Source organism: Budorcas taxicolor, chromosome 2 (assembly GCF_023091745.1).
Source record: "Budorcas taxicolor isolate Tak-1 chromosome 2, Takin1.1, whole genome shotgun sequence".
Taxonomy (NCBI): domain Eukaryota; kingdom Metazoa; phylum Chordata; class Mammalia; order Artiodactyla; family Bovidae; genus Budorcas; species Budorcas taxicolor.
The window spans coordinates 180023882-180048071 of record NC_068911.1 but is presented as its reverse complement, the minus strand read 5'-3'; the positions used below and the strand labels follow the sequence as shown (position 1 = coordinate 180048071).

Sequence of the window (24190 nt, the reverse complement as noted above, 5' to 3'; positions counted from 1 at the left end):
GGAGGCAGGTCAGGTGGTCTGGGATTCCCATCTCTTTAAGAATTTCCCAGTTTGTTGGGTGGCTCCTGGTTCTTTCCGCCGCAGGTCGTAAGGCGAGGTCTCCAATAAAGCGCGCGCGGCGACGAGCGGCTGACGCCCGCGATCTGCCGCTCTAGCCTGACGTGAGTCATAGAGTCGCGACTTCCGGCGGGCGGGGAAGGGGCCGGAAGTCCGGCGGGCTCTGGGCGTCGAGATGGAGGAAGCGGAGTACGAGTCGGTTCTCTGTGTGAAGCCAGATGTCCACGTCTACCGCATCCCGCCGCGGGCCACCAACCGTGGTTACAGGTGACCACCTGCCGCCAGGCTAGGCTAGTCACGACCTCACCCCTCCCCGGCCATCCCCACACGCCCACTGTGGGAGAGGACGGCCCGGCCAGTTGACGGGCGAGGGGCGGGCGCAGGTCATGCCGGTTCTCTCAGGTCGAGGCCGGAGCCGCGAGGGGTACCCAGACTTTCTCTTGTCTCAGTCCGACGAATGGGGTCCCGGCGGCGGGGAAGATTGAAGGCGGTATGTAGCATTTAGGGAACCTAAACATGGTCGGGAGTGGTGGTGTCACAGACCTTTTTTTCAGCGCTAGCTGACGGCCTTGAAGGGATCCTTGGAAAGACTTGAGCCCGGTCACTGGCAGAAATTCCCGAAGGAAGGAAGGGGAGCCCAGAACCGGTCCAAAGGACCCGTCCTGGGAAGTTCTAAGCTGATGTTGAAAGCCCAGGGGCCCTTCCTTGCCCAGCTTTCTTGGCACGAACCTGGGCCCTGATCACCTTCTCTGGCTATTGAGAGGCATCCATCCGCACTTGTCTGGTGAAATGTTCACCCGAGACGAACAAATAGGCGTGTTTGTTAATGTAGGTTATGTGAAAGTGAACACAGGAAACTGCCCTGCCAGAGGAAAGGGGGGGTTGGGAGGGTGCTTCCTTTCACCGTATGTCTTTGTACAGTTTGCATTTTGTCTTCATTGTCAACGAGGAAAAATATTAAAAGAAGATAATGTTTCATATGGATAACCTAGCGTATGGCTATTTTGTGCCACACGGGGTTGGGGGTGGGGGTGGGCAAGATCTTGAAAGCAATATTTGTCCAAGTTATTTGGAGATACAGGGTTGGCCTGCACCACAAGAATGACGGAGTGTCAACGTCTCTGGCCTCTTGTTACTTTTCAGTTGTGTTAACGTGGTCTCGTAGCTGATTTTCTAGTGAACAAATACTTTATCGAACACCTAGTACATCCATGACGTAGTTTAAAAATAATATGAAAGCAACAATAGAACAAAAACTCATTTGCTTTCTGCGGTCAAACGGGATGGGCCACCAAACCAGGGATGGTCATCTGCCTCCATCCCTTCAGTAGGATGAGTCTGGTCCCCCAGAGATCGAGATTACCAAGCGTTAAGGCTGACTAGGTTGGCAAAAAGGAAACTGCCAGCCCCTGCACTTCAGCCTCAGAGCTCTGCTTAACTTGAGTTAAAGGCCCCTTGTCCCAATAAGAGGAACTGAAACTTGTGAAGAGTCAGCTGACTTGTGAATTGAAAGTCTGCATTTATGTGGCCTTCAAAACAACCTGCGTCCACAGTTATGATGTCTCTCCAAGACCTGGCATATGCTTAGGGACTTCTAAGAAAAGCCTCTGGGAAACACCCAAGGTTTTTGCTTTTGAGGGGTTTACTGAGATGGAACTAAAATGTAAAGTTAATGCTTTAAAAGAGCTGAAAGAGGCCGTTGCAATAGGTCTGTGGTTTCCTGGGTTTATTTCTTCTCAGGCTACCTTTGAGAATAGCTTTCTTGAATACTCATTCAGTTTTCCCACATGTCCTGTTGCTCTCCTTTGCTCGTCTGCTAACGCTTGCTCCCCTTCTCCTTTTCCTCCAAGATGGTCTCAGTGGTCCCAAATGATTGCTGTGATGGCCACAGCCTAGCAGTGTCTTCAGCAAACCATGGGCCCTAGTAGTTGGCTTTCTCTACAGAAAAAAACCTAGAATTCTACTTCAGAGAAGGTCTCTATAATCTGTAACTGGGGTTGGCCAGCTCTGACCAACGTGTTTTTGTTTGGCTCATAAGCTAAGAATGGTTTCTACGTTTTTAAATGGTTGGGGAACATTTTAAAGAAGAATGTTTCAGAATGTGAAAATTATATGGAAATGAGATTGCCTGTAAAGCCTCACTGAAATACACCCAGCCCTGCTCAGTAGAAAATGTGTAGCTAGAGCGCCTGAAGCGCCGACACGCGATGCAGTGTGGCCGCTCTCCCCCGCAGCTGCCGCGTGAGGAGTGCAGACAGAGACCGTGTGGTCCTTTTCCTGAGGCGTCTGCCAACCCCCGGTCTAGAGCAAGCAGCCCACGTGCCCTTCCCACCCCTGTCCCCACCCCCAACACTGGAGAAGGGGAGCGGAGCCTCTGGCAGCGACACAACGGTTTTTGTCCCTTTAGGGCTGCGGAGTGGCAGCTGGACCAGCCATCCTGGAGTGGCCGGCTGCGGATCACTGCAAAAGGCCAGACGGCCTACATCAAGCTGGAGGACAGGACCTCAGGTAAAGGCCAGGGAGGCCTGCGTGGGGCTGAGGGACCGTGCCTCCCACTTTGTGAATGGAGGGGCGGCTACGGCCTGGCCAAGCCACTCGGAATCAGGGGCTCTGTCCTGGAGATCAGAGCCCGGGTATGCTTGTACACTGACTCCATTCCCCAACCTTTAGTTTAAAAGAAAGTGTTTCCTGTCAAGCACGTGTTCTTTTGGGCGTCTTTAAGGAAATACTAATTTGGGAGCCCAGAGAGAAAAGGCCTACAGGTTGGTCCCAAGTAGGAAGCCCTGGAGCTTGTCTGGAAGATAAGCCACACGTTGACTTCTGCTGTGAGCTCGGTTTCTTAATCAGGAATTCTGCTTATCGGCTAAATGGTAACTTCCCAGACTGACCACACCCACTAACTGAAAGAACTGGAAATTGTCCTTCTCAGCTCTTTCTGTGGTGAGAGGACAAGCCAAGCTGGGCTGTGTTGGAGTCAGCTGACAGTTGTCACCCTTGGCAGAATCTCTGGCAGTCCTGTGCCACCAGCGCCTCTGGGTGAGCTGTGGAGGGCAACATGGCCTGGAGCAGTCCCAGGCCACCCCCCGGAGCTGGAATCAGACACAGGGCTTCTCAGTCAGATGCCCCAGCATTCTGTAATGTCTTCTTTTTCTACCATAGAGGTTTTCCTTTGTGGAGCAATAAAATGCAAGGATTCATGAGCAAAACTGGCTGCCTCTTCTCAGATCCGCACCACTTGTGTCTGAGCTGTGGGGCCTTAGACAGGCCACATGACCTTTGACACCTTGGCCTCCTTTTTGGTGAAGTGGGGATCACATTAGCTCCTGCTTCATGGGGTTGTTGGAATACAAAATGAGCACATAGATATCCAAATGCTTTGTGAACTGCAAGGTGACCCAAAGCACCGATTTGCTTCAAGCATGACTGAGCATTGATGGCAGAGGAGTTTGAAGGGACGGCTGCCTGGGCTGCCCAGAGAACGCTGGCTGCGAGATTAGCTGGGATGTCCCAGGTGGCGGCACACGGGAATGGCAACACCTGTTCTCTGGGGACCCTGGGAACTACCTTTAAGGGACACCTGGTGTACCAGCCACTGCTCAGAGCTGAGCCTCACCTGCAGGAGCCACCCCAGGACACCCTTAGCTTGGGGTCCCGCCCTCTGGGTCATGTTTGTCCCTCACTTCCCAGTCACTCTAGGCCAGGGTGTCTCAGCTTCGGCAGTAGTGACATTTGGGGCCAGCTGAGTTTTGTGGTCTAAGTCGTATTTAAGATACTTAGCAACATCTCTGACTTATACCTACTAGATGCCAGTAGCACCCCCGAGTTGTGACAGTCACAAGTGTCACCAGACATTGTCAGATGTCCCTTGGCAGAAGGGAGGTCCAAATCACCCGTGATGGAGAACCACTGCTCTAGGCTGAAGACATCCAGGTGAACCCCAGATCCCCAGGTACCAAACTAGAGAGGGCAGAGGAGTTAACAAGAAGCTACAAACTTGGTCCACAGATTTGGCTTCAGTTCAGCCTTGATCGCACAGTCACCTCTGAACCATAGGATTTAGTAGAAACTGGTCAATACCTGACTCATCAACAGAGATCGGCACACTCGAAAACAACACCAGTTGTAAATGTGCACAGAAGGTGTGTGTTGCACTACACCCTAGAGAGCCATAGTTGATAAGGGGATGCGTTTTACAAGAGCTGTTTTTTGTTGTATTTTTAGTTCTGCCTGTTTATTGCTACCAATCCATCTCCCTCTAACCCCCTCCGTCATGCCACCCCATAGACTGTAGCTTGCAGGCTCTTCTGTCCGTGGAATTTTCCAGGCAAGAAGACTGGAGTGGGTTGCCATTTCCTCCTCCAAGGAAGAGCTGTTTTTAAAAACAGTCACTCTTTTGGCCTGCGATTAGATTAAATCAGCCTGCTTCAGGTCCTTCTGAGAGTGCAGAAACCTCCCCTCTTCACTGGGTTCACCTGTCCCTCGAGTCCTGCCTCAGGTACTAGACTGATGCGGAAGGTGTGATCTCCGTGAACCAGGGCCCTTGGTACAGGCAGTGGGTGTGAATGGGTGAGACACAGAACGGTGACCAGCTCCAGCCCATCATTCTGATGTGGAAGTGGAAGCCCAGTGTTGCTAGAGCTTTTGATTTTAAGAGAAGCCAGAAATCTGGGTTATTTTACATGTAATTTGATTTTGAAGTGTTCGGTAGTTAAATTGAAAATACTAAACTGAGAACTGAATCTGACCTGTAAGCCACCTCTGACTTAAATCTTTCATCGGTTATATTCCTGTTACATTCCTTTAGCCAGAATGCATTTGACTTGAATTCCAGAGTCAGGTTTGCCGATCTTCCTCGTAGGGCAAGGGCCCCAGTCATGGGATAGAAATAGGCTGTGAGGAACTCAAGGCTCATCTTCACTTCCGCTTTCAGGGGAGCTCTTTGCTCAGGCCCCAGTGGATCAGTTTCCCGGCACAGCTGTGGAGAGCGTGACGGATTCCAGCAGGTACTTCGTTATCCGCATCGAAGATGGAAACGGTAAGCTCGGGACTTGGGGCTCCCTCTTCCAAGAAGGGTTTTCTCTGCCTTTGGAAAGTAGAATTGATTGTGTGTTGTCCCCCAGGGCGACGGGCGTTTATTGGAATTGGCTTCGGGGACCGAGGTGACGCCTTTGACTTCAATGTTGCCTTGCAGGACCATTTCAAGTGAGTGGTTCCAGGAGACACACTCATGCCTCCTCCCTCTTTCCTGGGACAGCATGATCTGCCAGGTTAGGATACCCAGGTGGCTGTGTGTGATCTGTCTGTTGGCAGAGCCTCAGGGGAACTCACTTCTCCTTTAAGACAGGTCCCCTCTGCACTCTGCAAGTCCTCATCTCTACCCTGAGGTCTCCTTTTCCTGAGGCCCATCTCTGATCCCGTCAGCTGCCCCAGCCTTGGAGGTGTCACATCTCTGCCCCCGTCAGTCCCTTGAGCAGCCGGAGTCTTTTCCCGGCTCCCTTGGCCTTTCCAGACCTGTTCCTCCATGCTGTGATAAGCAGTGCTCGGTTTCCCAGGCCACTCAGCACACACCCTGCTGGTCCTTTTGAAGCTAGAAGGGGAGGAAAGCCTGCTTCCCTGCCATCTGAGGCCTCCATCTCTGGCTGTGGGGAGTGTGCAGCTGCTCACGTGAGTGCTTCTAGCGCCTCTGCTCTGCGTGGCTGCTGGAGCGCTGTTCTCTGGAGGGTGGGGGACCTTTTTGTTGCTTTCCACTCGGCTGGGCGTCTGTCCTCTCACCATCTACTTTTTAAGCCCCTGGACGGTGTTTCAGTCTTCACGCCACATGCTGAGGAGGAAAGGACCAGGTTCTCAGATTTCCTGAAGACCAGTGTTAGGACCCTTTATATAAATGACCTTGTGAAATTTTCATAGTCTTTAAGGCATAGGGAATCGTCATCCCATTTTGCTGATGAGGAAACTGACAGACATGCAAGCTGCTTACGTGTCAAAGCCAGGACTTGAGTTCAGGCCTAATTCTCAAGCTGCTCTCAGTTCCTCCCGCAAGGCTGCAGTCAGAGCCTCGTCCTGGACTGATGGCAGGTGGGACTGAAGCAAGGGCACGAACACAGGGCAGCTCGCCCCTTCCTTACCTCTTCCTTTCTCTTCTCTCCTCAGGTGGGTGAAACAGCAGTGTGAATTTGCAAAACAAGCCCAGAACCCAGATCAAGGTCCCAAATTGGACCTAAGTTTCAAGGAGGGCCAGACCATCAAGCTCAACATCTCGGTGAGTGCTACCCCTGCTCGGCAGCCTTGGCCACCACACCAAGCCCAGCCCAGAGCCGCTGCTCTTCTCACAGTCCAACATGTGGGTATTGAGCAGCAGCCCAATGCCAGGTATTGCGCTGGGGGCGAGAAAGAGGGTTCTGCTATCACAGAACTCAAGAGTGGAGCTGAGGTGAGGGAATCAAGATGTGATTATGTGGCGGGAAGGTTCTGTGACCTCGGGATGTCTTCAGTGCTGTGAACTCCTAGGGTGGGGAGTCCTGCAGCCTAGAGTTAGGGGGAACCAGAGACGCCTTCCTGGAAGAAGCGACCTATGAGCAAGGGAAGAGAGGTCAGAGGGCGGTTCAGAGGGCTTGGCGTGTGCAAAGCCTCTTGAGTTGAGAAATGTCAGTCGCTTGCTGACATAGCTGATGTTTCTGTGTTGGCTGTTGGCAGGGGGGACCATGTACTCATCCCAGGTTATGTTTTGGGGACGTCCCTGGTGGCCCTTTAGTTAAGACTCCACGTTCCTGAGGTAGGGGACACAAGTCCAGTCCCCAGTCAGGGAACTGGATCCCATATGCTGCAACTAAAAGATTCCTCGCACCACAGCTAAGACCTGGCACAGCCAAATTAAAAAAAAAAAAAAAAGATCGGCAACACTCTGCTGGCAGGGAAGCGTCGGGTGGGCACTCGGGGTCACGGGCAGCTCTGCTGGCGGTGGTGTCCGGGCTCCCTTGTCATGGTCCTGACGGGCCCTACATCTCAGGAGAAGTTGAGCTGGGCTGGACTGCAAGATGTGGCCTCTGCCTGGGTGTAGGGGTGGAGCTGAATGATTTGGGGGACCTGAGGACCTAGTGTTTGTTTCTGAAGACAGTTTGTAACCCTGAAATAACAGTCTTCTGCTTCACTTACTATCTCTTTCTCCTCTCTTCTGCTTCCTGCTGGTGATGATTTGGGACCCTTGAAGTTGGCCAACTGTCTCTTAAGAGAAAATCCAGGTCATGTCCAGTGGACTGGTTGGGATGTGAATCTCTGTCTTGCTGGGAGGAAACTAACATTTAATGAGCATCACCTGTTTGCCAGGTAGTGTTTTTAGGGCACTTCTCATGCGGATTAAACATGCTCCCCTTTTACAGGAGAGGAAATGGAGGTTTAGAGAGCTGGAGGGTTGTGCAGGGCCGTCGAGCTGGAAATAATCAGCACAGCTGTACGCATACCAGGACTTGGAAGGCTACCCACCCCAGTATTCTCCGGCGTCCCTGGTGGCCCAGCTGGTAAAAAGAATCCACCTGCAATGTGGGAGACGTGGATTCGATCCCTGGGTTGGGAAGATTCCCTGGAGAGGGGAAAGGCTACCCACTCCAGTATTTTGGCCTGGAGAATTCCATGGACTATACAGTCCATGGGGTTGAAAAGAGTCAGACACGGCTGAGTGACTTTCACTTCAGTTCACTTGACTCTGGTCTGTGATCTCAGCATTTGATTGCTCTCCTGGCAAGGTGGGAACCATGCCATCTTCATATTTGCGATGTTCTGGCTTCTGGTTCACCTCGGTGTTGACGTTTCTGTTTTTCTTTATTAAATGTTTGGTTGAGGTATAATATACATACAGAAAAGTACACACGTTAGAAATGCAGAACACAGTGGATTTTTAAAAAACAAATATGCAGGCTTCCCTGGTGGTCTAGTGGCTCAGAATCTGCCTGCCAGTGCGGGGGACATGGGTTCTATCAGTGGTCCGGGAAGATCCCGGATTCTGTGGAGCAGCAGAGCCCGTGCTCCGCGAGAGGAGACGCCGTAGCACTGAGAGAAAGCCCACGCACAGCCGCGAGGGCCCAGTGCAGCTGAAGATGAGGAAATGAATGCCGAGAAGGCAAGCTTGCTCCCACAAGCTAGCCCCCAGATGAAGGATGGCTCTCAGCACTCTGGAAGCCCCTCCCTGCTCTCTTCCGCAGGACAGAGTGAGCGCTATCCTGATGTTGTTTTAACGTTTTATTGATTGACTCACACCCTTCATTCTCCTTTGTGTGTGACTCCTTCCGTTTCCTCAGCCTGGCATGTGTGAGGGCATCCATGTTGCTGAGTGTAGTCGGTTTATCCTCGCGGTGGCGGCGGGCTGCATTATGGGAAGGACTCCAGTGGCCTGGTGGTGGGCGTCGGGGTGGTCTCCAGTTTGGGGCTGTTACAGGAGTGCTGCTGTCAGTGTGCAGATGGTGTCTTTGGTGCCCACGTGTACGTATTTCTGTTGGGTCCATGTAGGAGTGGAATGGCAGGGGCATCAGGTCCTATGTTCAGCTTTAAAGATTCTTACAAACAGCTTTTCAAGGTGAAAGTGCTGCGTGGATGGCTGCTGAGCGTCCTGGTGATGCAGACTTTGGGGGCCCCGGGGTCACCTTGTGAAGTTTTCTGATGGCAGTGGCATCCAGCAGAGCTGACCGATGCTCATTCCTCCCCTCTCTCTAGAGCATGAAGAAGAAGGAAGGCGCAGCCGGGACGCCCCGCGCCCGGCCCACCAGCACGGGAGGACTGAGCCTGCTTCCCCCACCCCCAGGGGCAAAGACCGCTGCCCTGGCCCCTCTCTCCAGGGAGCATTTGTCTGTGGGGGGCTCTGTCGTCCAGCCAGCAGTTTCTCCCAGCTCAGGTCAGTGTGCGAGGGTGATGGCCCCACAGCTTGGGCTCCTCTTTCCCCTGGCAGCAGGCCCCGCAGCTTTCCCTCCTTCGCCCACATGGGTCACACTTTGTGCCCGTTGTGAGGAGCTGGAGGGTGGGGGCCACAAAGCTGGTCCTGCCCACACTGGGTAAGGGCTTCCTCTCTCTTCCCACAACTTCTGCTTCAGGGTGTCTGTCCCGCCCTGATGGGCAGGGACTACAGCTCACTCGTGGCTGTGAAACCATCAGTGCGTGGGCTCCTGGCTCTCAGAGGCTGCTCGCTGAGTGAGTGAGTGATGGCGACGTGGCCTGTGGTCACTGGACGCTCAGTCTGCTCGTAGCAGAAGAGAGGGATCCTGAGCGCAGAGAGCAAGTGCGCAGGGACCAGACTCACTACCAGCCGTGTGGTCTGCAGAGCTGCCGTCGTGGAAGAGGTGACACTGAACCAGGCCTTGAGGGACAGAGACCCGGGCAGGGGTGCCGGCGCTCCAGACAGAAGAAGAGCAAGAACAGGACTCCGACTTTTAAACATTGGTGTGTTAGGGAGATGGAGGCCACACGAGTGTTCCACGGCAGGTGGTGGGAAGTATACCTGGAGATTGAGTTTGAAGCGGGCTCCTCAGCGAGGCTGTTGGGCACTGGACGCCGTGAGGCAGCTCCCCCAGCGGCTGCACTGGCGCTTGCTCCAGGCTGTGAGTAGCGCCTCTGGAGACCTGGGGTTCTGGACATGAGTGCCTTGTGCCAGGCGTGGAGGTGCTGGGAGGCCAGCCTGGCCCCTCAGTGTCCCCACCCCGCCTGCCCGGCCGGTGTGATACTCTTCGTCTTCGTTGGGCTGGCTGACTGTCGCCAGACCCCTTTCTCTGACCAGGATATTGGGCCGGGGGAGGATCCCAACAAGAAGCCTGCTTTCTCTCCCTTTTAAGGGTCGGGCTTACCTGGAGGTCAGGCTTCAAACCTCAGCCCTGTGGGGAATCCCTCACCCCAAGAGAACGGCAGGAACAGCCGTCAGGGAGTGCGCCTGCCCAGCCCCTGGAGTTACTCTCAGTGAGGTCGCAGGACCGCTGGGCTTGGCATCCTGGGGACGGGGGCGGGGACCTGCACACTTCACACTGCTGGGGGCTCACTGAGGTCTGAGGGCCACAGTCTCGGGCGTTCTGTCTGTGGCCGATGCACGTCCAGTGCCAACGTGGAGTCCCTGCGTCACGCCAGGTAGTGTCTGAGGGCGCTGCAGGCGCAGCCCCAGGCCTCTGCTTCCAGGGCCGCGTGATGTGATGTGCCAGACGGGCAGCTGCGGGTCGTGACTAGCCAGCATTCATGACCACTTGCCAAATGCTCCCAGGCCAGACTGAGTGAGGTCACAGTCCAGCTACCGCTGTGTGACGTTCAGAAGGTTGCCTGCTCCTTCGTGCCTCAGTTTCTATCTGTAGGAAAGGAGTAGTGATGATGCCTGCAGCACCGCTTTCTTGTGAGGATCAAATGCGCCGGCCCACACCGCGCGCGCAGAGCGGCACCTGGAGCAGTGTCCGCGCTCCCTGCGCGGCGGCTCTCGCCTGAGTGGCACTGCACCATTGCCGTCGGCATCACTGTTGGCTGGGCCTGTTGGAAGCCCTCCACTTGTTTAACATATTTGATCCTCAGACCGGTCAGTCTTATGAAGAGTATTCATCACTACCGTCTCCATTTTAGAGATACGGAGATTGAGGCTGAAGTAACCTGCATAAAGTCAAACAGACTAGCCTGTCTTCCCCCAGGGGCTGTGGTGAGGTTCAGACGAGATAATGTCTATTAAATACTTACGTGCTTATTCGCTGAGTCGTGTCCGATTCTGTGACCCCATGGACTGTAGCCCACCAGGCTCCTCTTGTCTATGGGATTCTCCAGGCAGGAATACTGGAGTGGGTTGCCATGCCCTCCTTCAGGGGATCTTCCCCACCCAGGGTAGAACCCAGGTCTCCCACATTGCAGGCGGATTTTACCTGCAGATTCTTGACCTCAGATTCTTTCCCATCTGAGCCGCCGGGGAAGCCCAAGTTTTATGGCTCACTGAGGGTTTAACTTGGTGAACTGCTGAACTGTGGAGGGCCCTCGCTTTATGTGCTTTTCTGGCCCATTAGACATTAGACGTAGCTGGTGGGAAGGCAGGTGGCTGGCACAGGGCCTTAGGAAGGGGTGCTGGCACCACTGGGGGAGGGGCTGGAAAAGCAGGCCCTGCCGCCCCGTCGTGCCCTCCACCCAGTGACAACACCCACACAGACGCCCACTTGGTACTTCTGGAAGACTCCCCAGGCCCATAACAGTTTGGCTCCTAGGACTTGCCACATGTCTGGCACATAACTTTCTCAGCTAGTTGAGCCAGACACTGGCCCGAGGACTTTATATAAAGACAGTGTTGCAGTTTTGATGAGCGTTCTCCAGCCAAGAAGTTAGGAGGTAGCACATTTTAAACAGATTTCCAGCATAGATGGTTGGAGCGAGGTCTCCTTCAGATAGAGCGATGGCATGTGACCCGCCCCCGCTGGTACCCTCCCCTCCACCTGGTATGTGGCCTTCTGCGCTGTCTCCAGGAGCCCCTCAGGGCCTCGTCAGAAGATAGCAGAAATGGGAATGGCTGTGGGTGTTTTGTTGCCAAAAAGCACATCTCTGCATATCTTTCTCAGCACCTTGGAATCATGAGTCTGATTTCCAGGTTACTGAGGCAGCCAGAGGGGAGGTCTCTGACACCTCTATCTCCTCTCTTCTTCCTTCCCGTCGGACTTGGGGACGTCTGTAGGAGGTGCCACTGTGTCCTGGCCACAGCCCAAGCCTGCCACCACTGCCACCGCCGATATCTGGGGAGACTTCGCCAAATCCACAGGGTGAGGAGGGTCAGGTTCTCTGTGCTGGAACTGGGGCCAGGGCTGTTACTCTTCAAACCTGGGATCGCCCCAGCGCCTGCCTTCTGACGTCGGGAGCAAGAGCACCGGTTCAGACACTTTGAGGCCAGTGAGGGGACGGAGACCCAGTGTGCCCACTCCAGGTGGCACGTGTCTCTTTGGGAAGGCTTTTTGCTGCCTTCCACTGCTGAATGGCCTGGAGCCGCCCTCTGCAGCTCCTTCTGGTCTTTCAACCACCTCACCAGGTACTCTGGCTTGTCACCAGTACCTCTAATCTCCTCCTCCCCACTAGCTACCCCAGGACACTGGGCCACGAGTTCACCAGGGTTCTGGCATTGGCCCGTCCTCATGGGACCTCTGCCTTTTCTGCCTCCTTAAAATTTCGAGCCTTTCCTAGGGGTCAGGGTGAAAAGATGCTAACCACACAGCATCGTTACGTGGACGGGCTGTGGGCCGGGAGTCAGCACACGCTTTCTCAAGGACCGGGAAGCCAGAGTTTAAACTGCAGGCTAGCTGGTCTCTACCCCAGCTCCTCGTCACCACTCTTGCAGCCCAGAACAGCCACAGTCTGTGAGTGAGTGAGCGTGCCTGTGAGCCAGTGAAACTTCATCTACAGAAACAGGCGGAAAACTAGACTTGGTCTAGTCCTCGGCTGTAGTCTGCTGACCCCTGCCCTAGAGCATTCGGGGACCGGCTTCTTGGAGTCCTTTCTGCCTAGAGAGAAGTTACATCTCTTGTGCTCTGTATTTCCAAACATTTGAAGTCTAACCCCGTCTGTATCTTTCCAGGTCGACCTCCAGCCAGACTCAGCCAGGCGCAGGCTGGGTCCAGTTCTGACCTGGATGTGACTCTTCCTCATACGACTTCTGGAGAGGAGCCGCCTCGTCAGGGCTGAAGGAAGGAGAATGCGGTGCTCCCTGGCCGGCCTCTGTTGGGAACATGAGTCTCCTCTCCTCCTCCTCACCTGGCTCTCTCGACAGACTGGGCACGTTGGGTGGTACATTGGCCCCATGTCACACTGTTGCCTGGGATTCGAATTTGCAACCAGAACTTGGAAGAAGAGTTCCTGGATGCCTATCCCCGTCTGTCCTCTTGACATGAGAGAGACTCTGAGACTCTTCCATCGTGATGACTCTTATTAAACACAAGCCCCCAAAGCAAAAGAAGGGCTTGAGTGTGCTGCCTGGGTTCAGACCAGCCCGTCTGGGGAGGCCACAGGTGTCTCATGATCACTGTCTGGAGGGGCCTTTCTGCACATGCGCCGGCTGTAGCCATTCCCGTCAGGAGGAGGGTTCCTTCCTGACTTCTGAAAGGCTTTTAGGCTGCAGCCTGAACAGATGCTCAGGAGGGAAACCAAGAGCATTGACCAGCTTTTTAAAATTCTTTTAGTGTTTGCTTTGCTGATGTGCTGATCTGCACTAACTCACGGTCTTTGTAAAAGCATGCCCTGGCAGCCTGCCCCCGCAGGAGCCTCTGAAAGCATTCCTCACTGTCAGCTGCGGGAGCGGCTCTGAGCTTCAGGAGCAGTGTTCATCTCAACCTTGTGGCCTGGTTTCCGTGTGTGCAAGGCCCGGCGGGCAGGGCAGGGCTGAGGCAGGTGCTGGCGGCAGCCAGGCCTGCATCTGGGCCAGAGTGGCTGCTATTCTCATGGAGGTGAGGGCTTTGGCCCTGCCGTCGCGGGCAGCCGTGTGGGCTCCCAGGCTCACTGCGTGGTTCCTGGCGGACTTGGGCTCTCTCCCGGGTGTTTCCTGAAGTGCCTTGTCTGCAGACAGTTCCTTCCTTCCTTCTCTCCTTCGGGGACTGTACGTGACAGAAGGAGTCTGAAGCAGCTGGAAGTCTAGGTTTGCCTGTGTTCCTGGTTTATAGGAAATAACTTTATCTGAGCACACCTATAAAATCACTTTCGTTGACATCCATTACCTCTTTAATTGAAAGCGTTCTTTTTTGAAAGGTCTAGATGAATTGAAAAAAAGTGTTGGCCTTTTGGTGGGACCAGATTTCTAAGATAAAAAATAAATATTTCTACTCTGTCAGTGTATGTCAGAGATGGAAGTGTTTTTGGCGCCATGGCTGCTAACTCCTCCAGGATGCCTCTGCAGGACACACACCGCCTTTTACCACTGAACCCACGTCTAGACTTAAGACTGGGGCCACAGCAACAGGTTGGCCAGAATAGGGGGATTTGGCCCTGTTGCCCTAAGGCAACCAGTAATGCCTCTGGTTACAGAGTCCAGCCTTTCTGCCGTTCTGGGACGTTCTGGGCTTCTTGCCCTCTAATGTGGGGGGCAAGCCCTGCCTCCTGCCAAGACCTCCACATGGAAGCAGGTCCCTAAACAGGGTGTCCAGGCAGAGACCTAAAAGCAAGATAAAGGCCATGGCGTTTACATGCCTGTGGGCTCTGTAACAGAGATGTGCTTCCACCGTTGCTTATAGAAACGGCCCCTCTGGCTGGTAAGCAGCGTGAGGGATGACAGAGGAGGAGAAGTTAGTTGGATGGTGAATGTGAGTTTGAGCGAACTCCAGGAGACGGTGGAGGACAGGGAAGCCAGGTGTGCTGCCGTCCATGGGTCACAAAGAGGCTGGCACAGCTGAGCAACTGGACAACAGCAAAGAACAAAGGAAACTGGGATTGAGCATCCTCTTGCCCTTTGAGTAAGGAAAAGGAAATTGCATCAAGGGATTCTCAGGAGCAGCCGACTTTTTTGTCTGTTCGCTGTTAATCCCCGTCTTCTCTAAGTGCCTTGCTGCTGCTGCTGCTGCTGCTCCGAGGCTAGGAAAGAAGCTTAGCATTAGAGGAGGCCCTTGACAGGAACCATGTGCCATTGAAGGTGAGCCCTTGGGTCTTGGAGACAGAGCTGGGCTTTGATCTAGACTGTCTTCATGGTAAAGATGCGTGCCACGGCCTCCTTAAGCCACGTGTCGCTCGGACGAGGCATCTGGTAAAGATGCGTGCCACGGCCTCCTTAAGCCACGCGTCGCTCGGACGAGGCATCTGGTAAAGATGCGTGCCACGGCCTCCTTAAGCCACGCGTCGCTCGGACGAGGCATCTGGTAAAGATGCGTGCCACGGCCTCCTTAAGCCACGCGTCGCTCGGACGAGGCATCTGGTAAAGATGCGTGCCACGGCCTCCTTAAGCCACGCGTCGCTCGGACGAGGCATCTGGTAAAGATGCGTGCCACGGCCTCCTTAAGCCACGCGTCGCTCGGACGAGGCATCTAAACCACTAGCAGGTGCCCGTCCTGTGACTCAGGTAGTGCGTCCAGAACTGTTGCTCCCAATGGTGGTGCTGAAGAAACCGCAGTCAAAACACCACCTGGAAAGCACCTGGAGGGGTCTGTGGGCAGGGGACAGTCGGGTGCATCAGCAGCTCAAATCCCAGCTGTGGGGCCGGGGTCCCCAGGACAGCCCCCAGTACTGAGCCATGCGTCGCCTCACTTGGGTCCCTGACTGGAGCTTCCAAACGCTGGGGTGGGGACAGGAGGTAGGTACTGGTTTGAGGGTTTTGAGACTACAAGATGTCTTCATGATTCTATAACATCGCAACTTCTGTCTCACTGGCTTTAAAGAAGCCGACTGCCACGTCGCGTGACTTGCCCTAGTCCCAGGGCCACAGCGTTGAGGTGGGAAAATCAGCCTCTCCGACAGCCAACAAGAAGCTGAAGCGCTCAGGTCAGCGGTCTACAAGGACCTGGACGCTGCCAGAGTCACCTGAGCCGGAGAGCAGACCCTTCCCTGGTTGATCCTCAGATGAGCCCCAGCCTTAGCAGCCTTGCAGAGACCCAGCCAAGCTGTGCCCAGACCCCCGAACCCTGAAACCGAGTGAGTAAATGTGTCTGAAGCTGCCAAGTTTGCAGTGGTATCATTGGGCAGCAATAGATAACTAATACAAAAGGTGACTGAAGGGCATCGAATGGGAGTCAGAGGAAAAGAAGGGTCTGGACACACTTGATGGCAGGATGGCCTTGGTAGGTCACTTAACCTGCCCCTTGGAGCCTCACTTTCCCTTTCTGTGACAACAGCTATTGCTTACGTCTACAAGGCACTGGTCTGTGCCCTTAATGTAAAATGTGCCTCAGGAACTGCCCCAGCAGTCCAGCGGTGAGGCCCATGCTGCCACTGCAGGGCACGGGTTGGGTATCTGGTCCGGGAGGAGTCCACGTGCTGCGGGGCAACAAGGCCCGTGCTCCACAGCAGGAGAAGCCGCTGCAGTGGGAGGCCTGCGCACCAGAAAAAAGACGCTACCACCCCTAGCGGCCGGGGAGAGCGGGCACAGAAGCACAGAGCCAGCACAGCCATAAGTAAGGCTTAAAAAGGGTCTTTAAAAAAGTCAGGCATTATAAGACCCTGTCAGTTAAGCGTAAGGTATCTAGCAGGTCCAGTTAACCGGAACACATGTCCTCTAAGCCTCCTGCTTAATGTGGTTTGCCGATGAGGTGCAGAGTCCAACCCAGCCTAGCACCTGGGTTTGACAAGCACTTGTCCCTAGCAGCATGTGGGTACTAAGTCCCAGTCACGTGTTTCCATTACCGGAGTCGCAGACTTAGACCCCTCCACAGTGGAGCAGGCATAACTCCCTTCTGGTGGCCAGACCCGGGGCGCAGGGCTGGGTGCCACCTGGTTATGGGGCAGTGACCAGGGTCGCAGCCCTGCGCTTTCAAATGCCCACAGGTCAGGCTGAGCTGAACAGAGCCCCGGGTCAGCATGACAGCGGGCCTGCAGCCTGCGGGGGAGGGCTGATGCCAGTGTGTGCTTCCCTGCAGTGGGCTCCTGGGAGCCCTGGGGTAAGAAGGTCCAGCAGAGGAGCTGTGTTTGCTGTCCCTCCCAAAACCTCCGGAGGCAGTGCCGTGGTGGAGAGGAAAGAACATGGGGTGAGACCCACTGGACTTCGCGCTGTGTGCCCTCGGGCAAGCCACTGCACCTTTGCGACGTCTCGGTCTCCTTACCTGTAAAGCTGACATAACCCTAGAACCTGTAGCCTACAATTCCCCTTCACAGAAGAATTCAAAGGGGACGGAGGATGGAACGAGAAAATGAGAGGTTAGCAGCCAGCAGTGTGGAAGGATGCCAGTGTGGGCTGCCTGCGAGGTGTGGGCACTGGCAGCCCTAAGGGAGACCTGGTGCAGATGGGCCTGGACAGGTCCACTGGGGAGACGGGCAAGAAGGGGGGAGCACAGACCCTGGAGCTCAGAGCAGGCTCGGAGCGCAGACCTCAACGCTGTGAGCAACATTCTGGAAGTGAGGGCTCTGTAGGGACAGCCAGGACCAGAAGTGGGCTGGGAAGGCCACGAGCCCATCAGCACCTGGGTTCAGTCGCTCAGTCATGTCTGGCTCTTTGCGACCCCAGGGACTGCAGCACGTCGGGCTCCCCTGTCCTTCATTGTCTCCAAGAGCTTGCTCAAATTCCTGTCCATTGAGTCAGTGATGCCATCCAACCATCTCAATCTCTGCTACACCCTTCTCCTTTTGCCTTCAATCCTTCCCATCATCAGGATCTTTTCCAGTGAGTCGGCTATTCACACCAGGTAGCCAAAGTATTGGAGATTCAGCTTCAGCATCAGACCTTCCAATGAATATTCAGGGTTGATTTCCTTTAGGGTTGACTGGTTTGTTCTCCTTGCAGTCCAAAGGACTCTCAAGAGTCTTCTCCAACACCACAGTTCAAAAGCATCAATCCTTCAATACCCAGCCTTCTTTATGGTCCAGCTCTCACATCTGTACACGACTACTGGAAAAACCACAGTCTATAGACTATATGGACCTTTGTCATTAAAGTGTATCTCTGCTGTCTAGGTTTGTCACGACAAGGCTGTGATCCATGAAGGAGCCAGGCCTGGGTAGGGATTCAGCAAATCTGGAGATTCTGGACAGGTTGACACAGACCTGAGCCATGCTGGGGAAGCTGGGGGCCCATCTGCTTTCTGGCAGAGGTCGGTCAGCCCTCCTCAGGCTGGGCCAGGGACACCACAGGGAATCTGTGCCCTTCTGCAAACCTCACAGGCCTCCTCATCCCAGACCCCAGGGATTGACCCAAATCTTGGACCACAGCTCTCAGGCCTGGCCCAGGTCGCAGCCTTGCCTGCATCATCCCCAGGTATCAGAGCCCGAAGGACACATTGGCAGCCCCTAATGTAGTTTCTCAGGTGTAAAACCCAGGCTCTGACAAAGACAAAACTACCGTTCGGGGAGCTTCCCAGGTAGCACGGTGGTAAAGAATCCACCTGCTGAGCAGGAGATGAGGGTTTGATCCCTGGGTCAGGAAAATCCCCTAGAGGAGGAAATGGCTACCCACTGTAGTGTTCTTGCCTGGGAAATCCCATGGACAGAGGAGCCTGGGGGCTACAGTCCGCGGGGTCACAGAGAGCTGGACATGACTGAGCACCACCACCACCCATCCCCTCTTGCCGGTGGAGAAACAGACCGCCAGCTGTTGGCCTGCTGCTCTTTGTGGGGATTTACTGTTTTCCAAATGTAAAATCACAAAATCAAACATGCTTTTTCAGACAAAACAGTCCTTCCTCCACCCTAGAGATTCAGACCTGCCTGCCTCCCCCTTTTGAAATGGATCCAGTGCCCTCAAGAATGCAGGGAAGTTGAGGCCCACTGAGAGGATGGACATCTAACCTACTTTAGAACAGACAGGACACATCGCTGTTTAGTTTCAAAAGCCTGCTTTCCTCTGTGGTCTCATCCCCATTCCGTGTGGAGAAGGCACCAGAGCTTCTGAGACGGAAGGGCAGTTCGTGGGCTTCTGCCATTTTACCCGTGAACAAGCTGAGGCCACAGTGCCTCATCCCAGACTGCAGGGCAATCAGGAAGACAGACATTCTCCCCGCAGGTCAAGGGACTGATGCCTCCTCAGTCTGGCTGGGCGATGGGTCAAGGCCAGACTCCAGGAGTCTAAGGCCTTGCAGGCAGGGTCAGGGGGCACAAGGGCTTCCCAGTGGCACAGAGGTAAAGAATCTTCCAGCCAATGCAGGAGGTGAGGATTTGATCCCAGGGTCGGGAAGATCCCCTGGACGAAGGTATGGCAACTCACTCCTGTATTCTTGCCTGGAGAATCCCAAGGACAGAGGAGCCTGGTGGGCTACAGTCATGGGGTCGCAAAGGGTCAGACACAGCTTAGTGACCAAACAGCAGGGGACACAGAACCCCAGACTGCAGCTGGGTCTCGGTTCCAAGTCGACTGTACCACCTTGCAGCTTCCAGGCCCTGAGCAACTGGCTTAGTCTTCAATTTCCCGTTTTGGCATAAGGAGCTAATAATCCCTGTTTGAGGATTATTACTGTCCGGAGCAGTAAATGCAATCCTGTGGGAAAAGCCCTCTGTCCAGTGTGGCTCCCGGGCCAGAGCCCGCCTCACGCTTCCTGCGACCAGCCCCGCCCCGGGCCCAGGGCGCGCCCCCGACGCGGGACGACGCGAGGACGCGGGCGGGTCGGGCGCCAGCCCCTCTCGACCCCGCCCCTGGCCCCGCCCCGCCCCGCCATTGCCCCGCCCACCTCTGGCCCCGCCCCCCGGCCCGGCCCGCTCGGCCTGCGCGGCAGCGGCATTGGCGCGCGAAGGTAGGAAGCCGGCGGCGCGCCCTGCCGTGGGCCGGGGGCTCGGGCGCGCGCGGCGGGCGGCGGCCGCGGGTGGGGCGGGTCGCGGGCGCGCGCGGAGGCGGGGAGGCGGGCGCGCGCGGAGGCGGGCCGGAGCCGCGGGCCCGGGGCCCGGGGGCCTCAGGGCGCGCGCCGCCCCTCGCGCTGCCCCGCCCGCCGCTGGCGGAGAGCGCCCGCGGCCTCTGCGGACGGCCTGCCCGCGGTCCCGCTCCAAATCCCGCCCGATTCCCGCGGCCTAGGGTGGGCGGGAGGCGGGGGCTCGCCCGGGCTTCTAGACGGACGCCTCTCTGTCGGGGGGTCGCCTCGCGCGCGGCTTGACGGACTTGTCCCAACTCCGCCACCATGAGGCATCCCTTCCTGCGCTTCCTGTGGGCCAGGCGCCGGCCCTGCCCCCCAAGCTTGGGATTTTGTTTCAGTGCAGCCTACGAAGTCGCAAGAAGCTCCCTTTTGCCCATGAGGAGACTGAGGCCCAGCGCGGTCCACTGAGTTCCCAAAGATGGCACACCCTGCAGGGATTTGGGCCCTCCTGGGGCCTCTCACCGTGGGGCCTGAGACCCCGATCTCTGGGGTTGCCCTTGTGAGCCGGCTCCCTTGTGATTTTTATGCAAACACAAGAGGACAGCGCTCTGAGCCGGTGCCTGCCTTGGGGACCAGTCATCCCAGCTCCCTCTGGGACCTCCACTTGTCTTGGGGATTGGGAGACGGTTGGAGGGAAGCGACACTCGGGTACCATCTGTTCTCATCCGAGATTCCCTGTTTTCCTTAGCTAAGCTCACAGCAGGTGCTTACCAACCAAATCCTGTGGCCTGATCAGAGCAGAGGCTAAGGCCAGGCAGGGCAGGCTCCTCAGTCAGGAAAGACCTCAGGAGTCAGAAACCTTGGATCTTGGAGATTTGTTTGACTTAGTTACTCCTCTCCCATGTTTCTCTCAAGCCCTGGGTCAGCCCTTGGAGACTAGATACCCCTCCCACCCGAGAGTCTGCTGTCAGGTACATGGCCCGGTTTTTAACCTTGGGCTCCTGAGGTGTGGCGGGTGTTGGAGATGTGTTCCCGGGGTCCTTGTGGGATCCCGTTCTGTGGAGAATACACAGGCCAAGACTTGCCCGGTGTGACCCCCGACAAACCCAGGGAAGTTTTCTTTTCCTTTCTATTTTTTCTTTTTCGTTTAGTTTCCTATATTACATTTGTCTCCTGGCATTCCTTCACTCACTCAACAACTGTTAATGGTATTTGGGGCCTTAAGCTCTACAGAGACACCAGTAAGCAAGGCCAACTTGGTTCCTGCCCTTGGAGCAGACCAACAGCATACCTGTAGGAAGAAAATTTTTTTTGGCTGGAAGATCAGGGTTCACACTCTCAGAACGTGACATTTTTGGCCGAGGTCTGGTTGAGAAGCAGGAGTCAGCCGTGAAAGGAAGGGGAAGAGCATTCCAGGCAGAGAGGGTGACAGGTGCAAAGGCCCTGAGGTGCAGTGTGCTTGGTGTGTGTGAGAATCAGGAAGGCCAGCATGCTGGGGAGGAGTGCGCTTTGGGAGAGGAGAGACGAGGTGGAGAGGTGGACCGGGGCTGCATTGAGCAGGCCTTGTGGGCATGGCAGGACTTTGAATTTTATTCTGAGCATGATGGTAGCCAGAGTGGGAGAAGAGTGCATAGAAGAGGGATGTGTGGGAACAAACGGGTGGGGGACAAGAGAGGAAGTAGGGACGCCCATGAGGAGCTATCTCAGCAGGCGGGGCAAGAGGTGGCAGTGGCTTATTGAATACACATCGGAAACCTAGCGTGGTGACTGGCATACAGGAAGCGCTACATGACGGTAGCCGTCGCGTGATGGTTTCAAACTATGGAGCCAGGCACACGTGGGCCTTTCCCGTGGCTTCAGCTCTTTATGGCTGGATTTGTTGCTGTTGCTCAGGCGCTCAGTCGTATCCAGCTCTTTGCAGCCCCATGGGCTGCAGCACGCTAGGCCTCCCTGTCCCTCACCCTCTCCTGGAGTTTGCTGAAACTCATGTCCATTGAATTGGTGATGTCATCCAACCATCTCATCCTCTGTCACCTCCTTCTGCCCTCAGTCTTTCCCAGCATCAGGGTCTTTTTCCAGTGAGTTGACTGTTCTCATCAGGTGGCCAAAGTATTGGAGCTTCAGCATTCATCTTTCCAATGAATATTCAGCATTGATTTTCTTTAGGATGGACGGGTTTGATCTCCTTGCCATCCAAAGGACTCTCAGGCGTCTTCTCCAGCACCACGGTTCGGAAGCATCAATTCTTCGGTGCTCAGCCTTCTTTATGGTTCAGCTCTCACATCTGTGCATGACTGCTGGAAAGACCTGACTAGATGGACCTTGGTCAGCAAAGTAATGTCTCTGCTTCTTAATATGCTGTCTAGGTTGGTCATAGCTTTCCTTCCAAGAAGCAGTCGTCTTCTAACTTCACGGCCGCAGTCACCGTCTGCAATGATTTTAGAGCCAAGAAGAGGAAATCTGTCACCGCTTCCACCTTTTCCCCATCTATTTGCCATGAAGTGATAGGACTGGATGCCATGATCTTAGTTTTTTTAATAGTGAGTTTTAAGCTTGTTTTTTCACCCTCCTCTTTCACCCTCATCTAGAGGCTCTTTAGTTCCTCTTCGCTCTCTGCCATTGGAATGGTATCATCTGCATATCTGAGGTTGTTGATATTTCTGTTAACAATCTTGATTCCAGCTTGTAACTCATCCATGACTGGATGACTTTGAGCAAATAATTTTTTTGGGTGGGGGGAGAGGAAAGGAAAGTGTTATTACTTGCAATAAATAAGGAGAACACCTGGGATTGTTCCTAAAGTAGTGTTTCTGAGCAAATCATTTAACTCCACCCAGGCTTATTGTTATCATCTGTAAAATGGGTACAACAGTAGCAGCATCCAGGGCTGTCAAAAAGGTTTAAACAGATAAGGTAGAGGTGCAGAATTTGGGGCACAGAGTGTGGCTCATGGTAGCTTCAGTATTTTTATTATAATTTCTAGTCAGCAACTGGAGAATAAAGAAAGGATAATGGGGAAGAGCAGCTGGTACATTTGAGATTCGTGAGTAGCCTTTGGGGGACTTTTTGGCTAGTGCCTGCAGCTGGACATGGCAAACGGCAGCTTTGCAGGGTGGGCAGAGGGCTAAGCAAGAGTGGGGAGGGAATGAGTGCAAAGGGTGTCTTTTCTGTGTTTATTCACCCAACAGTGGCTGAGGGGCTACAGTGCACCAGGCAGGGTTCTAGACTGGGTGCTGTACTGGTGATGATAGCACTAACAATAGCCAACCCGAAGGACTTCCCTGACGGTCCAGTGGTTGGGACTCTGCATTTCCACTGCAGGGGGCAGGCGTTCCATCCCTGGTGGGTGAACTGAGATCCGTCATGCTCGCAACCACAGAACAACCAACCAAAACAAAGACCAGTGGTATTAACTACGTACCAGTGGGGAGTCATTAACGTAATTCTGGCTGATGTGATGGGCTTCCCTGGTAGCTCAGCTGGTAGAGAATCCACCTACAATGCAGGAGACCCTGGTTCAATTCCTGGGTCGGGAAGATCCTGTGGAGAAGAAATAGGCTACCCACTCCAGTATTCCTGGGCTTCCCTGGTGGATCAGACAGTAAAGAATCCACCTGCAACGTGGGAGACCCCAGTTCGATCCCCGGGAAGGACTCCCTGGAGGAGGGCATGGCAACCCGCTCCAGTGTTCTTGCCTGGAGAATCCCATGGACAGAGGAGCCTGGCTGGCCACAGTCCATGGGTTCGCAGAGTCGGACACGACTAAGCAACTAAGCACAGCATAGCTGATGTGATAGTGAAATCCTGAAATCTCAGTGACTTAGCACAAAAGAAGTTCATTTCTCATTCATGAGAAGTCCTGTTCGGTGGCTTTCTACATGGTGACCCACAGACCCAGAGCCCTTCCAGCTTGTGACTCTAGCATTCTCTAGGAGCTCCGCGTTATTTCTTTCCAGCTGGGGGACAGGGAAGGCGAGAAGTCCTCGTGGGAGGTTTTTATGGGGCAGGTCTGAGTGGCATGCTTTAGTTCTGTCTTAATTCTGCTGTTGTTGTGCAGGCGCTCAGTCGCGTCCGACTCTTCGCGACCCCAGGGGCTGCAGCACGCCAAGCTCCCCTGCCTTCACTGTCTCCCGGAGCTTGCTCAGACTCATGTCCGAGTCGGTGATGCCATCCAACCATCTCATCCTCTGTTGTCCCCTTCTCCTCCTCCCTTCAATCTTTCTCACCATCAGGGTCTTTTCCAATGAGTCATTTCTTCGCATCAGGTGGCCAAAGGATTGGAGTTTCAGCTTCAGCATCAGTCTTTCCAATGAATACCCAGGAATGATCTCCTTCAGAATGGACTGGTTGGATCTCCTTGCAGTCCAAGGGACTCTCAAGAGACTTCTCCAACACCACAGTTCAAAAGCATCAATAATTCTGCTAGTGAGAACTAGATCACATGGCCATATCTGACTGCAAAGGAGTCTGGGAAATAACTTCTAGCCATTTCCCAGAGAAGAACTGGAAATGTTTTTTGGTGAACATATAGCAGTTCCTGTCCCACCATATCCTGGTACACAGCTAAGCATGGATCATCTTATTTAAACCTCATGGTAAAAGCAGGCACTGCTATTATCCCATTTTACAGATAAAGAAACTGAGGCAAAGTCGTTGGCCCGGGGTCACACAGCTATGGGGAGGCACAGCCAAATCCTGGCAGTCAGATGCTAAAGCTATAAGATCCAGAGCTTTCCATGAGGAATTCAGTTGTTATT

The 24190-nt window shown here is 54.5% G+C and overlaps 1 protein-coding gene across 1 annotated transcript; it reads left to right on the top strand.

Annotated features, from left to right (window-relative positions):
- Window positions 1-203: 203 nt before the first annotated feature.
- NECAP2 (NECAP endocytosis associated 2) lies at window positions 204-13844 on the top strand. Its single transcript, XM_052655854.1, has 8 exons — window positions 204-324; window positions 2465-2565; window positions 4988-5092; window positions 5178-5259; window positions 6208-6316; window positions 8761-8938; window positions 11717-11801; window positions 12608-13844. Exons 1-8 carry the CDS (start codon window positions 233-235, stop codon window positions 12654-12656), a joined length of 801 nt encoding a protein of 266 aa, XP_052511814.1. The 5' UTR covers window positions 204-232; the 3' UTR covers window positions 12657-13844.
- The last annotated feature ends 10346 nt before the right edge of the window (window positions 13845-24190 follow it).

What these genes read in the sequence shown, in the direction of transcription:
- NECAP2 (XM_052655854.1), top strand. Translation starts at nt 233, where the DNA reads ATGGAGGAAGCGGAGTACGAGTCGGTTCTCTGTGTGAAGCCAGATGTC. An exon ending in GCTGGAGGACAGGACCTCAG is followed by an intron (nt 2,566 to 4,987) that starts GTAAAGGCCAGG and finishes TTCCGCTTTCAG; the next exon opens with GGGAGCTCTTTGCTCAGGCC. An exon ending in GACTTCGCCAAATCCACAGG is followed by an intron (nt 11,802 to 12,607) that starts GTGAGGAGGGTC and finishes GTATCTTTCCAG; the next exon opens with GTCGACCTCCAGCCAGACTC.